At 35.4% G+C, this 15,908-nt stretch overlaps 1 protein-coding gene across 4 annotated transcripts in view; it reads right to left on the bottom strand.

Annotated features, from left to right (window-relative positions):
* Positions 1-15,908, bottom strand: part of RANBP17 (RAN binding protein 17) — a 207,575-nt gene that overhangs the window by 78,385 nt on the left and 113,282 nt on the right. For all 4 annotated transcript variants that reach the window (XM_039329446.1, XM_039329448.1, XM_039329447.1 and 1 more), the window contains exons 15-18: positions 13,491-13,564; positions 12,850-12,930; positions 3,316-3,379; positions 3,116-3,224 (exon numbers count right to left, since the gene is read on the bottom strand). In XM_039329446.1, coding sequence (XP_039185380.1) covers positions 3,116-3,224; positions 3,316-3,379; positions 12,850-12,930; positions 13,491-13,564 — 328 coding nt within the window. The remainder of the gene's footprint in view (positions 1-3,115; positions 3,225-3,315; positions 3,380-12,849; positions 12,931-13,490; positions 13,565-15,908) is intronic.

Below are 15,908 nucleotides of genomic sequence, written 5' to 3'. Positions count from 1 at the left end.
GTTGATCTAGAATGTATAAAGGTATTTCAAATGAATGTTGGAAATGTAAATGTAAAGAAGGGACATTTTATCATTTATGGTGGACATGTGATAAGGCAAAGAAATATTGGAATAGGATTCCTATATTAATGCAGAAAATTCTTAAAGTGAACATAAAGAATAAACCAGAAACTTTCCTTCTGGGTCTAATGCAAAAAAGTGGAAGGATGCCTCAATTCCTATCATGGATGAATGGTTACAAAAGCAAATGGAATTAGCAGAGATGGCCAAATTGACTGTGCTGATAAAAGAAAAGAATGTAAGTACTTTTGTTTCTACTTAGAGATCGCTTCTGGACTTTGTGCTTGAGGTGGAAAAAAATGATATTATGATTTTGGGTTTTACCGATTTGACTGATTTGCAGATACAAAAATACCTAGTGCATACTACTATAGAAATGTAAAAAGTTAGATTTTAATGTCTGATTTTACTGCAACGGAGAGAGTCGGAAATCAATGCCTTTTGTTTCTTCCCCTCCCTTTCTTCACGTCTTTTTTGTTTTCCTTTTCTCTATTGTTGTCCCCTATTTGCTTTTGTATTTTCAAATTTTATGTTATAAATGAATAACAGTAATAAAAAAAAAGAATTAGGGGATAGATACAAAGTTAGACAGCCTGCAGGATAGGTGATGACAGCATAAATGATTAAGCTGCTACCCCAAAAGCAAGAAGCAGGAACATAATGTTAACATCCAGAGGCTCTACTCTTATCTCTCTGTACATATTTGGATCCAGATACTATTACAGTGTATGTGATGCTTGAATCCACTGATCCAGGAAATCAATTACAAATAAATACTCTGATCCTCTATAATTCACATTGTCTCTATAATTCACATATACATAGTGGTAGAAGTGTTCAAAAGGGTTTATGCAAGGAACAGCCAGGTTTGGCTACTCTCTGTATGGATTAAAACACAGGTTTGAACTATGATCTGTCCAGAGGTTTGGCTAAACTTCCAAGCCATAATGGATCTGCTCTCCTTATCAAGCATTCCAATTTATAATGGATATCACATGAAGGTAGATCACTGGATTCATAGTGATACTCAATATGTTACCAAAGTGCTATTGGCACAATATCTTTGCCTACTTTAACAAGCTGTTAAAGGTTCAAACTTTTTAGGAAGCATTTAATTAAATTGCTAGAGGTGGGAGATGGGATACAGTATCGCATCCACTAGAAAGTGATGAACCATTAGGGATGAGAAGTCAAATATTTCTCAACAGTAGAAAGCAAGTAGTATATCAAACAGTAGATGTGGTCAGTTGGTTTTTGGTTACAAATATTTCAAATACCTTTCATTTTCAAGAATAGGTTTTGCTCACTACAGTGTTGTTTTCATTTTGCAGTTATAAGTGTCTCCTGGGCTTGAATGCAGGGAGAACCATATAAGAATGTTCCACATTGTTAGACTGAATAATGAGGGATCATTTTTGCCCCCATAAAGATCCAGACCTAAGCATCCTGTGAGAGGTATCTAATTATTTTAACAGATGGCAGAGAGAAAACCAAGGCTGACATGGTCATCAGGAGGCTATCTGTATACAATTAGTCTGGTTATGGTTAGGGTTATTATAGTTATTTTTGATAGGATTCCACTGAGTAGGAAGATAATGACAACAGGTTGAGAAACAGAGTCCTCCAGGCAAATGAAATACACAGCTTTACTGTACTATCAACAGTTCTTGATACAAACAGTCCAATTATTGTGGCATCATCATGTCTGATAAAATTAATATGGACTCAGAAATTCTAGATACACCCCTTCATTGAGTGACATGGAGAGCTAGTTCTAGAGAATCACATGGAGATTGACTAGGACTGTTCAAAGTAAGGTGAAATTCCACTGAAATGACTGGGAGGAGAAAATTGGATGAAGGGATCAGGGTTACAATGCTAAAACATTTTTCACTTTCTCAACTTACTCGCTGAGTTATTTTGATCACTTCTAAATTTAGAATACCCAACCCAGAGTATTAAGGTATTTGGCTTGCCAGTAATGAGACCGTGTTTACAATCTGCTAAGTAGGAAAAACATGATTGTAGCCATCAACAACTATTTCAATATCTTACATTTGCAGATAGGCTATAAAGTCTCTTTGGCTATTGTGCACTGCAAGTTTCAAAACTGAACAGTCTTAATGCTTTTTTCCCAGAGAATTCACAAGTGGGAAGACTATCTGTACTCTCCTGTTTAGGGAAGTGCTTGGTAGTGAAGGCATTACTTAACTACATGTCATTTCTCCAACATCAGATTTGTTATTATTTATTTATTTATTTATTTTGTGTGAGATACATGGAGTACCCACCAGAAGAAAATGTTTACTTCCATACTGTTGGTACTTTAAAAATGCAGCTTTTATAACCATATAACCTTTAGCCCACTTTCGGAAAAAAGAAAGAAAGAAATAACACTATGAGTCTATTTAAAATATATTAAGGAGTCACAGATTAAAGATAAAGGTTCCAAATGTGTAACTGCTATGGTAGTTGGAAAAAAAAACCTTAAGAAATTGGAAGAATCTAATTAGAGATTAATACAATGTTGGACCAAATTCTTGGTAAGAATTTAAAATCAAAGATGTAACTCTGATATTAAATTATTTTCCAAAATTCGAGAATTTCTCTACGAAGATTTGTGGTTAGATTGGGCTTATCTAGAATTTTAATTAATTCTTTTTTCAAAGTGATGAGAATGGAAAGTGACAAATACAAAACGTAGCTCTAGAAGGTTCTGAATAACATAAGCAGAGAATGTACAGTGCAAGTTACAAAGAGATAAGTGTATTGAGATAAGCTGCAAAAAGAAGATGCATTTGCATATCCTGAAACATGCTTTAGGACTCAATAATTTACCCTTTAATGAATGCAAACCTCAAAATTTGCCTTCTTTATATGTAATCTAAGTTACTAGATTTCAACATAACATTTTCAGAATTATCTAACATGGTTTTATTTTGGCTGAAAAAAAAATAGCACTAGTGCTAAGAATTAATTATTAAGAATTAATTATTAAGAACACTGTAAAGAAATCTGTGCAATACCAGAAGAAAAAAGATGAACACATTCTTACCCAAATCTACCATGAGGAGACGTGTAAGAGCAGTATAGAAGGTTGTTCTGCATCTAAGATCGGTCAAACCATAATTATCATTGACACCCAAGAATGGAAAGTGTTTACTCTGGTAGTAAAGAACAGATAACAAAATAAATTTATTCACGATTTAAAATTAGCAATTTTTAAAAATATTAAAACAAACTAAAAAGGCCTACCATATGATTTTGTAGCATGAACTTCACAGCATCTATTTTCACAAGCTTTTTTAAAAGGATATAAGTATTTTTCGTTAAGGAAAATAACACAGTCAAATTAATTGGTTAATACCACACACATCATTTAAAATTCTAACAACAAATAAGAGTTAACAACATATATGTATATATGTATGTGTGTATGTATATACAGGCAAAAGAAAAGAAAAAGAAAGATTTCTTCCTCCCATATTTGGGCTGACAGGGTGCATCAAGAAACACTCAAGGTAAATCTCCTCCCCCTTTCTCTTCCCTCCCTGATACAGCTGACAAAGTGAGAAAGAGCCTGTGGCCTAGAGGTTAATACAGCTGCCTAACATGCACACAGCCCAGGCTCAAATCTCAGAAGGGTAAGTTTGGCTGAAGAGAGTTAAGAAAGTCGAAATAGCTATCCCATTCTCCCTTAATTCTTTGTTAGCAATCCAAATTTTATAATATATAAATACACACACACACACATACACACACACACACATACATATATACATACATACATACATACATACATATATATATATTCAAGAATATTGGTAAAAATGCGACTCCCAGGCATAATTATGAATAAAAGAATAAAATACGATCACCGGGAGGGTTGAAGTAAGAATACTTTACTAAAAATATACTTATACTAAAAAGTTGCCAAGCTTTCGCTGGGGGAACTCCCCAGCATCGTCAGGGCTAAAAGGCCATTACAATAAAGGTGGTTTAAGTAGGTTCAAGTAACATTTGCGCACGGCTCCTAGACCGTGTTACTGGCCCTGATTGGCCACCTGGTAACCAAGATGCGTCTATAACGTTATGTTCTTTTCTTCGGATGCCCTTCCCTATCCTTCCACTATTGGTCTTTGGAGGCGTTAGTAACCTTGCATCCCCTCCTCTTCCGATAATACCAACGCCTGCCGTATCGGGGGGAGGATTCAATCTGATGTTTTCTTGTATCTTATGATGGGGATAGGGTTCCACTAACTGTGGGTTAATATCCCTTCCCAATTGTATACCTCTCTCCTCCTTTGTCATGTCAACAGCTCTTATCTGAGATCATAAGACACAAGAAAACATCAGATTGAATCCTCCCCCCGATACGGCAGGCGTTGGTATTATCGGAAGAGGAAGGGAAGTGGAGGGATAGGGAAGGGCATCCGAAGAAAAGAACATAACTTTATAGACACATCTTGGTTATCAGCTGGCCAATCAGGGCCAGTAACACAGTCTAGGAGCCATGCGCAAACATTACTTGAACCTACTTAAACCACCTTTATTGTAATGGCCTTTTAGCCCTGACGATGCTGGGGAGTTCCCCCAGCGAAAGCTTGGCAACTTTTTAGTATAAGTATATTTTTAGTAAAGTATTCTTACTTCAACCCTCCTGGTGATCGTATTTTATTCTTTTATTCATGTATGTATGTATGTATGTATGTATGTATGTATATATAATTGTATATAGATGAGCGCACATGCATATATGTTTTTTTTTTAAGGAAACCAATGGGAAATATACAACAATGGGAAAAGTGGGATGGGTGTAATCTTTCATGGCCTTTGAAAATTAATAAGCAAATATACATTCATCTTGGAGAAGGCAAATCCATTTCTAGATTGTTGAAAAAGACAAACTATTTGAACTTTCCTATAGTCACCAAGAATCAAACTCAATTTGAGGGTGCCTTTATCAATTTACCACAGTTGGCATCATTACTGGGAAATAGTTCAAAACCTATTATCCAAACTAATAAACACTAAGAATCTTAAAAACTGAAAACCTTACTTTGAAGAATTAATTTTGGACAAAGTATTTTTTGGACAACGTAACTTGCCAAGCGCTGATCAAATCTGCAAATGACACCAAGCTGCAGGGAACTGCTTACACTTTGGAAGACAGACTCAAGATTCAGGAGAATCTTGACAGACTTGAGCACTGGGCCCTATTCAATAAGATGCAGTTAATTGATGAGAAAAATAAAGTTCTGCTCTTTTGCAGGAAAAACCAAACAAGATACAGAATAGGCAGTACTGGCTCAATAGTAGTACCTGTGAGAGGGATCTACACGTCCTGGTGTATCATCACTTAAGTATGAGCCAGTAGTATGCTGCAGCTGCCAAAAAGCCAATGCAGTCCTAGGCTGCATCAACAAAGGGAAAGCACCAAGATCACAAGAAGTGATAGTACTTCTCTAGAATGCACTAGTAAAGCCACACTTGGAGTATTGTGTCCAGTTTTGGTCACCACAATACAAAGATGGTGAGACCTAGAAAGAGTGCAGAGAAGCACAACAAAGATGATAAGGGGTTTGGAGGCTAAACCATATGATGAATAACTAAGGGAATAATAACTTTAGTCTAATGAAGAGAAGCCTTAAGGGTGACATGATAGCCATTTTCCAATACTTGAAAGAATGTCACAGGAAAGATGGGATTGATTTATTCTCCAAAGCACCTGAGGGCAGGACAAGGCACAGTGGATGGAAACTAGTCGGAGGGAGATCCAATCTAGAACTTAAGAGAAATGTCCTAACAGTGAGAACAATTAGTCAATGGAACAGCTTTCCTCCCAGAATTGTGAGCCCTCCATTGCTGAAGGTTTTCAAGAAAAGATTGGACAATCATTTGTCTGGGATGGAATAAGCACTCGTGTCTTGGGAAGATTGGATTAGAAGACCACCAAGATACCTTCCAGCCCCTACGATTCTATGAACTTAGACTCTTCTTTTAAAAAAGTATTGAGATGAAAGGCAGAGGGTTACAAGAATTTCAGCAATTGAATTATTCCTGTCCTTATCCTCCTTAGGGCAGAGCTTTCTCATTTTTATTTTTATTTTTGTGCACAAGAAGGGAGGAATTTCTTTTTACTGATAACAGAGGAGTTTGTGGTATATACCACTGAGTTCTGAATTATCATCTATCTGTGAACCAACCATTACAGTATCCAGGATGTAGGAACAGAATTGAAATTGTAGCAGTAAATTGATCTTTACTGACCTTTTTTTACTGGCAATCTGGAAATTATTTAAATCAAAGTGAAAATATAAAAATACCTATATTTCCTTTTATCTCAAGTACATATCCACATCTTTGAGGTTTCACCTGCATACACCTTATCTGTCCTCAAATTTAGAAATTTACTTTTAATACTATTTACATAATGGCAATAATTCATGTTATAAGCATGTAGAAAGTTTAAACAAAACTGACTGGTTAGATTTCATGATCATAAACTCATGATAGTTATCAACACACTTAAAATCAATACTGGAAAATGGCCATATTTTTTTTTTACATGAATATATGTAAAGAAGTACCAACCTTCTTGAGCTGGTAGCTTCTAGATAGGTTGCAAATAAAACTGAAAGACTTCTGGAATGTAGTCTCAATCCTTCTGGGAGGTACCAGATTGGGGAAGCCAGGTTCAGATCACTGCATGGTTCATTGCTCAATAACCCAAGTTTTAAGTAAGCTGCCTTCCTTTTTGGTAATGGATAAGATTTTAAAATGTTCATTTTAATTTTTTTCCAGATTTTTTTCAATTATTAATTATTAATGCAAATATTACCAACCTAAACCAAACATTTCAGGTTGAGAACTCTACATTTCTTAAATCTAAAGAAAAGTTTCAGTCAATCCAAACATGAGGAAGTGGAAACTTCAAATTGTAAGAGTCAATTTGTATGCAGTAACTTCACAAAAACAAACAAAAGCAGTAGACACACAAGTAGACACACCCAGTTACAGGAAACATTATGATAAAGTTAATTATTAGAAACAAAAGAGAATACATGAAAGCAGCACTGCTGCACCATCGTAAAAGAAACACTAACACATTCCATTATGTAAATGAATTCAAAGCTATTCCATGACTGATCAAGCTAGAAGGGACGTAATGATTTATAATTCAAATAACCGAGCCTTAAAATCAAATTGGGCTAATATATCTCTAAATATGCAAGCCTGGAAAAAGTGTTAAAATAATACAAAAGAAGACAGCAACACAAATCATTTGTTGCCTCGTGTTGCTTAACATTTCTCCCCTTTCATGTCTTTTATCCTTTCTAAAATTATTTTTAAAGTGTTACATAACCCCCATAGCAATAAATAATCCTCATACATAATAAAAGCAACAATCTCAAGAAATACATGGCAATTGTTACCGAAAGGACATTATATACATATGAATGAATTAAACAATGAGAAGGCATTTAAAAATAAATTAATTATTTTTTAGCCTCTTAAATTAACCGCAATTTAATGTACTCTGTGTTTTGAAAATGAGTCAATGGAATGTGATGGCCAAAAAAAATCCAGTGCTTCTCACAAAATGTTATATATGTAATGGGAGCTTAATCTTCAACCTACCACACTGGCATAATCCCCATCAGAATGAAGCATGCTTGTGTTAAGTGAGCACTACAGCCAGAGTTGCTCTGATAAACTAATGCAATGTTATAAAGGTCACAGTTTGCAATACCAGAAGTATTTATAAACACTTCATATGTAAGAAATAAAAAGTACTTCAGTATTATTCTTTAAAAGCTGAGCCAATAAATTTTTAAGAGGAAAAAAGTATGTACTGGTAAAAGCCAAAATGACCAGCAAAATTGGGTTGTTCATCATTTTCCAGCAAAAAGGAAAAGCAACCTCGACAGGTGTAATTTATCATTTTTCTGATTTAATACCAAAGAAATATATTAAAATAATAAAAAGAATCCTGAAATCCTCAAAATTTGTTGTGATAAATAGCCCTCCCTGCCTTTATTACATTATGTCTACTAACAGAAATATTGCATGGTGAATTTTGCCAGACAAGGACGATTATTTTCCAATAAAAAGTTGCATATTAAATTCTAGCAGAAAAGTGGGTGTCTTAATACTTCAGAATTCTTTTCTCATTTGCCAAGAAACACAGTTTTAAACTTAACTAATACTAACACACAAGAATAAAATGAAACAACCATTAGGTTAGCTTTACCGTGCTGCATCCACTTAAAACAGGTAAAAGATAAAAATTATGCAATTTTGGATGATTTATTAGTTGGCAACATTTTATTTATTCAAAATAATGTTCATTTCATGCGGCCAATTAAGGAAATAATTTGCAAAGCTAATATGATTTTGTATATAACCTAAGAACTTTTCATACTGCTTATTAAATCAAATAACTGAGTAAAATTATTTGTCAACTAAAAGGATTATAAAAGAACAAAAACACTATAGCCTTGAATAATCCTAATAATAATAATATAACAACATGTTGCAAGGAGACGAAATTGAAGATTGGTTAACATCTGGCAAAACCTACTTGACAATGAAAGATCCAACAAAAGGACAGCACTAGGCGACTATAGGCCACTTACCAAAAACTTTAAAATTTTTAATTGATATGATAGCTGATACAGTCCGACACCATCTAGTTCAGGGGTGTCCAACCCACGGCCCATGGGCTGCATGAGGCGATGGATAGCTAGTAATCCCATCACACAAGACCATAAACTCTTAACATTAATTATGTACATTAACTATATTATATGAGGCCCAAGATAATTCCTCTTCACTCAGTGTGGCCTAGGCAAAAAGATATCCATAATCTAATTGAAAAGAAGTCTTTCCACCTGAGCAAAAAGGAGATCTCCCAAATAGCAGAGGAACAAAAGATCAGTTCTTAATTGTCAAAATGATTCTGTAAAACTGCAAGAGAAGGTAGACCAAGTTGAATGTAGCATGGCTACTGAACAAGTCAGGCCATGGCTATGAAACATCAAAAACTTCTGCCAGGCTATCCCACCTCCTTTACATGGAGCATCTGAAGGCATTTGACTCCCTGCCATGATTGGATAATCAAGTGACTAGAAATAAGAGGAGCCCTCCGAAAGCTTTGTGCAAAGATCCATGGCACAATGGGAGACATAGTTGTTGGTCAATTGTGATAGACTGGAAGAGATTAACATTAAGAGGGGAATCTTTTAAGGAGACTCACTACCATTTGTCACTCCATTAATTCTCCTGTCAACAATACTGAATAAGTCAGGCCATGGTTATGAAACATCAACAACATCTGCCAGGCTATCCCACTTCCTATACAACTGAAGCAGTATGGAAAAACATCTGAAATGGAATTGCTGCTCAACACTATCTATATACAGCCAAGATTTTGCAATGGAATTTGGGCTGGACAAATGTGCTACACTTATTATCAATGGGAAAAATACTGAAAACTGAAGGAGTTAAGGGATTTGTATATGGACATTTGTGCTCTGGAAGTGCATATGTTCTGGGCCTGTAGGTATGAGTCCTCTATAGAGAATATTGCCCATTCTGACATACACTATAAAGAAATCTAATAGCTACCAAGAGCACAACAGACATACCAGCTAAAGCTTATCAAAGAGTCTTTTGGTCACAGCCGCTATCCTGCTCTTCCACAACAAGCCTTGAGTCCCAGATGTCCACCAAATTATGTGAATTTGCTCTTTTGGGGAGTGCTGCCCCATGAAGAACCAAAGTTGGTATTGTCTTAAGCAGGCTTCTGAATTAACAAATCTGAGCCTGTTTCTTTTCATCCAGACTCCAAACATTCTAAGTTCTTACCCCATTATCATCATCATTCTGTCCACTCAACTTCCAACCTGGAATGAATAACAGATGGTCACAATTTACACTCACTAGGTTTTTCATTCCATCTTTCTCTAGTAAGGATCTGGTCACTATGAATAGTGAACCTTGGCAAATGCAATAAAGAAGAGAAGGAGCTTCACTTTATCATCTTTATCACTACAAAAACAGGCTCGAATTTGAGTTTATGCTTGTGTCCTTTTATATCTGCTTCTTGTCTTTCGCTCATCATCCCTATATATTGATTTAAAGCCATGTTTTAGCTATCATATTGTTAGTGCTATATAGTTTTGTGCTATGCATTAGTTTAGCTGACATGTATGAACAATGTAATAAGTAAGACCCACTAAAAGATCCAAAAGGGTGTTTTTTGGAAGTGTTCAGCTTATGTAACATGAGGAATACCTGAATGAAGAGATGGTTCTCAAAGAAAAGATAATTTCCATATAATTGTACTCAAATGGGAAAATGCCAAATGGTGCAAACACCACTGAAAGTTATAAGAGAGGGTGGAAATGTAATATTTCATTGAGGTCCCACCTCAACTGAAACTGACTGACAGGGTTGATATGTATGAACATATATGTGAATGAGTGAGTGAAGCTTTTTCTTCAGAAATTGCACATTGAAAGTTATAAAACTGTATTTGCTTCTACATGTTCTGAGTATCCTGCCCAAGTAGCACAGATGTTAAAAATAATCTCTCTTTATGGCTTATGCTTGATAACATAGGCCCTCAAGCGATATATGGACTGAAAGCCTGAATGTAGCTCCAGAAACTGCTAACATTTCTCATCAAACTAATTTGTAGTGTAAAATGACTTTATTAAATACACAAAAATGTTCATTTTTATATAAAAATACATAAAAATTTAAAAAACTGTCCTGGCACTAATCAATATTTTTAAGAACAATCTTTAGTATGCCCCATGTAAACTAAATGTGGATGTCTCCATTCCCTGAAAGAAAAAAAGCACTCCCTCCTTTTTGAAGGACATAATAAAGTAGTTTACAAAAATAGAAGAATTAAAATTATACTGTAATGAAGACTGCATTTTGCAGCAAAGGGAACAAAACACTAAACTGAAACAACAGCAGCTGAAATCTAAGCCTACTAAGAAGCATGGAATGGAATATTATCTCAATAATTAAAAAGCAACTGGACAGAATAAAAAATATTAAAAGCTTTGTGAAACAGAGTGCTTTGGACCACTTCTACAGTGCTAATGCTCAACCTGCGTCCAGGTTCTTGAGTTCTGAGATCTGTGGAAATAATCATTTAAGGCATAAAAGTGTTTGTTTGTTTGCTTTTTGTCAAGATGAAATGCTTCAGGATGAAATACCTGCAGAGTCACCGTATTAACAGCAGGGAATATTTAAAGAAAGTCATATCTTTTTTGTAGAGAAAGAGTGAAATCAGGGAGCCTTGGAGTAACAAATACTGTCTGTGTCTCTGAGAAAGGAGACACAAATGACAAGACTAGGAAGATTTTCTTTTTTCCTGCTTTCTAGGAAGCTTCAAGTTTGCACAACAGTGGTAGGAGATGGTTTCTGAGATGGCTCTGTGCATAACTGCTCAGAGAAGGAGCATATTTTTACTGTAGTTCTTGAGGAGTGAAGGAACAAGACCAGGGGTCTTCAAACTTGGCCCTTTTATGACTTGTGGACTTCAACTCCCAGAATTCCTCAGCTAGGCCAGCATGCCTGGCTGAGGAATTCTGGGAGTTGAAGTCCACAAGTCATAGAAGGGCCAAGTTTGAAGATCCCTGAACTAGACTATAGATTCTGAAATGAGCTTATCTAACAGTAAGTTTGCATTCTGTGTGAATGAAATCTATTTCTTGGTAGATGGATCAAGAATCAGGACTGCAGTCCCGCAAATCATGCCCAGGAAATAGTTACTTCCTCAATGGCTCTGATGAAACTAAATTCCCAGGGAATGTTCACTACTAAGAGTAAAGTCCTAGTGAATTTCAGCATTGAGTACATTTCAAATATTTAACTCGGGGTGAAATATTAAGTGGATCACATTAGAGGGCAAGAATTACTGCCTCTTAGAACACCAACCTCAGTGTTGCCATCTTGTAGGACTAAGAAAGTATGGCTTCTTTGTTGCAGCTCCCACCCTTTAGAACAGCATCTCCCCAAAAATACAAATGGTGCCCAGGGTCCTTGAAAAGTCCTTAAAATCTTGCTTTGGTCCCAAGCATGGGGTTAATATATTGGGGAAGAGAGCTGTTGTACTGCATTTTAATGACAGTTTTTAGTTCAGGCTGTTTCGTCTATGTTTTAAATTGTTTAATTTAGAATTGGAATTTGTAAGATGCACAAAGGCTGCTGGAGTGGGCAGCCATTATGAATTTAAAGAATGAATGAATGAATGAATGAATGAATGAAAAGTGAGAGACTAGCTTCACACAGCACACTAAAGTTGAGCAACCTATGGGCTCTCATATAATGCCGAACTACTGCTCCCAGCATCCTTCACAACTGGTAATACTGAATGGAACTGCTGGGAATTGAAACTCAGCAATATCTGGAGGGTTACAGGTTACTCACCTTTGTGATAAACACAGAGCATTTTATTGGTTTTGCCTTACATGCTGTTTACATCCAGCCACTGTGGGTTATTAACCATAGTCTAATACTTAGTGTTGTCAGACTTTACTTATTAAAGCAGGAAATTAGTTTGATAGCTCATTAAAAAGTTGAAGAACTTATATTCAAAAAAGACAAATATTTTAAACATGTTTTATGCATCAAAAAAGCTAACTAAATGACTAATGTTAAACATCTCTGTACATTAAGACTGTTTAAAATTCCAATTCCATTTCAATTTCTCTTTTTAACCGTCTGCTTTCAGATATCATGTATAATACACAATTAAAAGGATATCCAACAGAAAGATCATTTAAAAACTGAAGTGTTCTTGAAATCACAGGCTCACATGTCCCCCAATATTTAAGGTTTGTAACACTAAAACATTAAAAAGAAAATGTTTATAAACATATATTGTAGAGATATATATATATATATATATATATATATATATATATATATATATATATATATATATATATATATTATAAAAACTTTATCCTATATAAAATGAAGTCTTCTGCAGGGTAGGTGCAAGCAATTGCATAATAACCCTGGAAGCTGCAATACTCTTTTGCTTATCCTCTTCCCTTTTAATGTCAAGATTATCATAAATAGTTTTAATTAATGCAATTACTAAATTGGAAGAAAAAGATAATTTTTCTACTTTTGCAATATAATTAAAGTTTAAAGTTATACATAAATGGAAAATATGAAAAATAGCAAATTTTCAAATTTCAATCAAAATGAAGTAACAGAATAATACTGTTAACCAGTGGCAGTGAGGAAGAGACTGAAAGATAATATGGATTACATATAAGTGTATTCTGAAATTGAAAATCTAAAGATTAATACTTAACATTGCCATGCATTAAATTTAATATTTAAATCATAAACTCTGGCAATAAAAAACCATACAATAATGGACATAAACTCACATTTTTGACATAAATGTTTCTAAAACTTGGTTGTCATCAGTTATTCCCAAGACTTCAGACATTCGAGCATAAACCTGAAAGAAAAATAAAGAGTGGCTTGTCAGTAACATGCTATGATTTTTAAATATTTAGTTGTTCATTTCTACTTGGGGTTTAAAGACTGAAGTTCCAGACTAACAGTACTTTGTCTCTGCTTCTAGTTCTTATTCTCTAGTCAGTTATATTAGGAAATAAAACTAATGTTTCATTTCCAAGAAGCTGGTTCTAATAATAAGTAGATTGGAAAGGATGGACAATAACTATAAATAGTGTGTAAATTAATTTTCTATACAGGTATAGTCAAGGCAGTTTGTAAGATTTGTTCTCTGATCAATGTGCGTAAGGAATGGAACTGCATTTTTTCTTCTTGTAAAACATTAATTGCAGGCTCTCTAATTTCTGGTCTTCCTTCCAGAATAACAGCATTGGAAGGGACCTTGGAGGTCTTCTAGTCCAACCCCCCCTGCTCAGGCAGGAAACCTTACACCAATTCAGACAAATGGTTGCCCAATCTCTTCTTAAATACTTTCAGTATTGGAGCTCCCACAACTTCTGGAGGCACAAAGTGCTTTGCCATTACTATTAGGTTTACTCTGAAAAACTGAATTTGCAGTGCAGATTACATTTAGACAAGATGACAATATTTGTTTTATCCAGTCCAACTGAGATACTTGTTGGGAGTAATGGTAGGTCAGAATATCCTTGACAAACAAGGAGAAGAAAGAGGTATAGCCTAGACAACGATTATCTCAGCCCACAGAAGGAATGGGGATGTGACAAGCTTCCCAGAAGGGATCCTCCCTAGTTTCTTTGGAAGAGAGAAGTGCTTTCAGACTTGCAAGATTCTGTTACTACAACCTTACAACAAAGCTAGTGTTAGTACTCATGGTTGGTATTTCTTATCTGGAGGGCTGACAGTATGGTTAGAATTTCAAAAATAAAATATCCACGGTATATTTTTATATAATAAAATATAATGGAATCATGGATAAAATAATAAAAACAACCAATTTAAATAAAAATACAGGGTCACATTTATAACTCAATCATCTCCTGAAGGCTAACAAGGTAGGCCCAAGATTATGAGTGGACAGGGTGTTTCATAGCATCAGCAGTGCCAGAGAAAAACGTAAGTTTCCACTTCTACTAATAAATGGGTTGAAACTGAGCTGAGGAGACAGTCCTGCAGATAACTTTGTTACCAAGCCATGTAGAGCTTTAAAAACTTAAACTAGTATTTTTAATTACACATGGAAACTAACAGGAAGCTAGGGCAGGGCCCGGAGCACAAGCATAATATATTTATGTCAGCAAGTATCCACTAATAACCAGACTTCTGCTTTTTGGACTAATTGATCCTTCTACTGGTATATGGTCTTAAAAGGCAGCCCCCCTATGATAGTAGGATAAAGTGGTTATGAGAGCATGAGTATGTACGACCAAGTACTATATAATGGTCAAAGAAATGGTTAAGTATTTTAATATAATTCTGAAATTTAATACTATGAATGATGATCAAATGAAAAATTTAAGTCATTATCGCTCCAACTGTATTATTCTGCAAAATATCTACCACTTGTGCAGAAATCACAATTTCATTTACAGTATCAGATCTGTTTGTTCAGGCATGTTCAGAATCACAATTTCACTGCAACAGCCAATCATTCATTCAAACATTGTTTCCGTAGTGCTTTAATATACAACCCCCAGTGGCAAAGAAGAAGATATCATAAGAGATAGCATTTCACTAGTAAAATATATTCTTTAGTCTCTTTATTCTTAGTAATACATGCTTCTATTTCACCCCCTGCTATTTATGTAACTAGATATGTTACATACCTAGATTCATTAACAAACCAACAATAAACATGCACAGAACAAATGGTCTGGGGTGGTTTCATACACAGAAGGAAGCATGTGTAACTAGTCCAGATAAAGAAAGTTGTTTTGGCCAAGATATGGATTGAAAGAAAGTTGTTTGAGGCAAAAATGGTTTCAGGGTGTGGGTTAACAGTGAAAGAAAAACCAAGGCCAGCAACAGGACACCAATAGCAACAGCTGAAGGGCAAGAGAACAGAGGAAACATTGGGAAGATCAGGAGATAGGTGGGCCAATGGGATGTACTGCCCAGCCCATTGTCAACATCTGGGGGAAGAGGGAAAGCTTGAGGGCTAGTAGGAATTGCCATGTTGGAATATCAGTAACAGCAGGCAGCCAGGCCAACAAAGCAAAGCAATGGGTAAAATTGGAGAGGCAGGCTGGCCTGAAGGAAGAGAGAGGGCAACACATGCCAGGACTTTCCCTAACTTGCTTGTCAAAGGACTTCAGGATCACAGCACAGTTTTGTTTCTGCCAAATGACAGCTGATCATGGATAGTT

The sequence above is a fragment of the Crotalus tigris genome, unplaced genomic scaffold (genome assembly GCF_016545835.1).
Source record: "Crotalus tigris isolate CLP2741 ecotype Arizona unplaced genomic scaffold, ASM1654583v1 scf7180000024397.1630199, whole genome shotgun sequence".
Classification (NCBI taxonomy): domain Eukaryota; kingdom Metazoa; phylum Chordata; class Lepidosauria; order Squamata; family Viperidae; genus Crotalus; species Crotalus tigris.
This window is presented reverse-complemented; position numbering and strand designations above follow the sequence as displayed.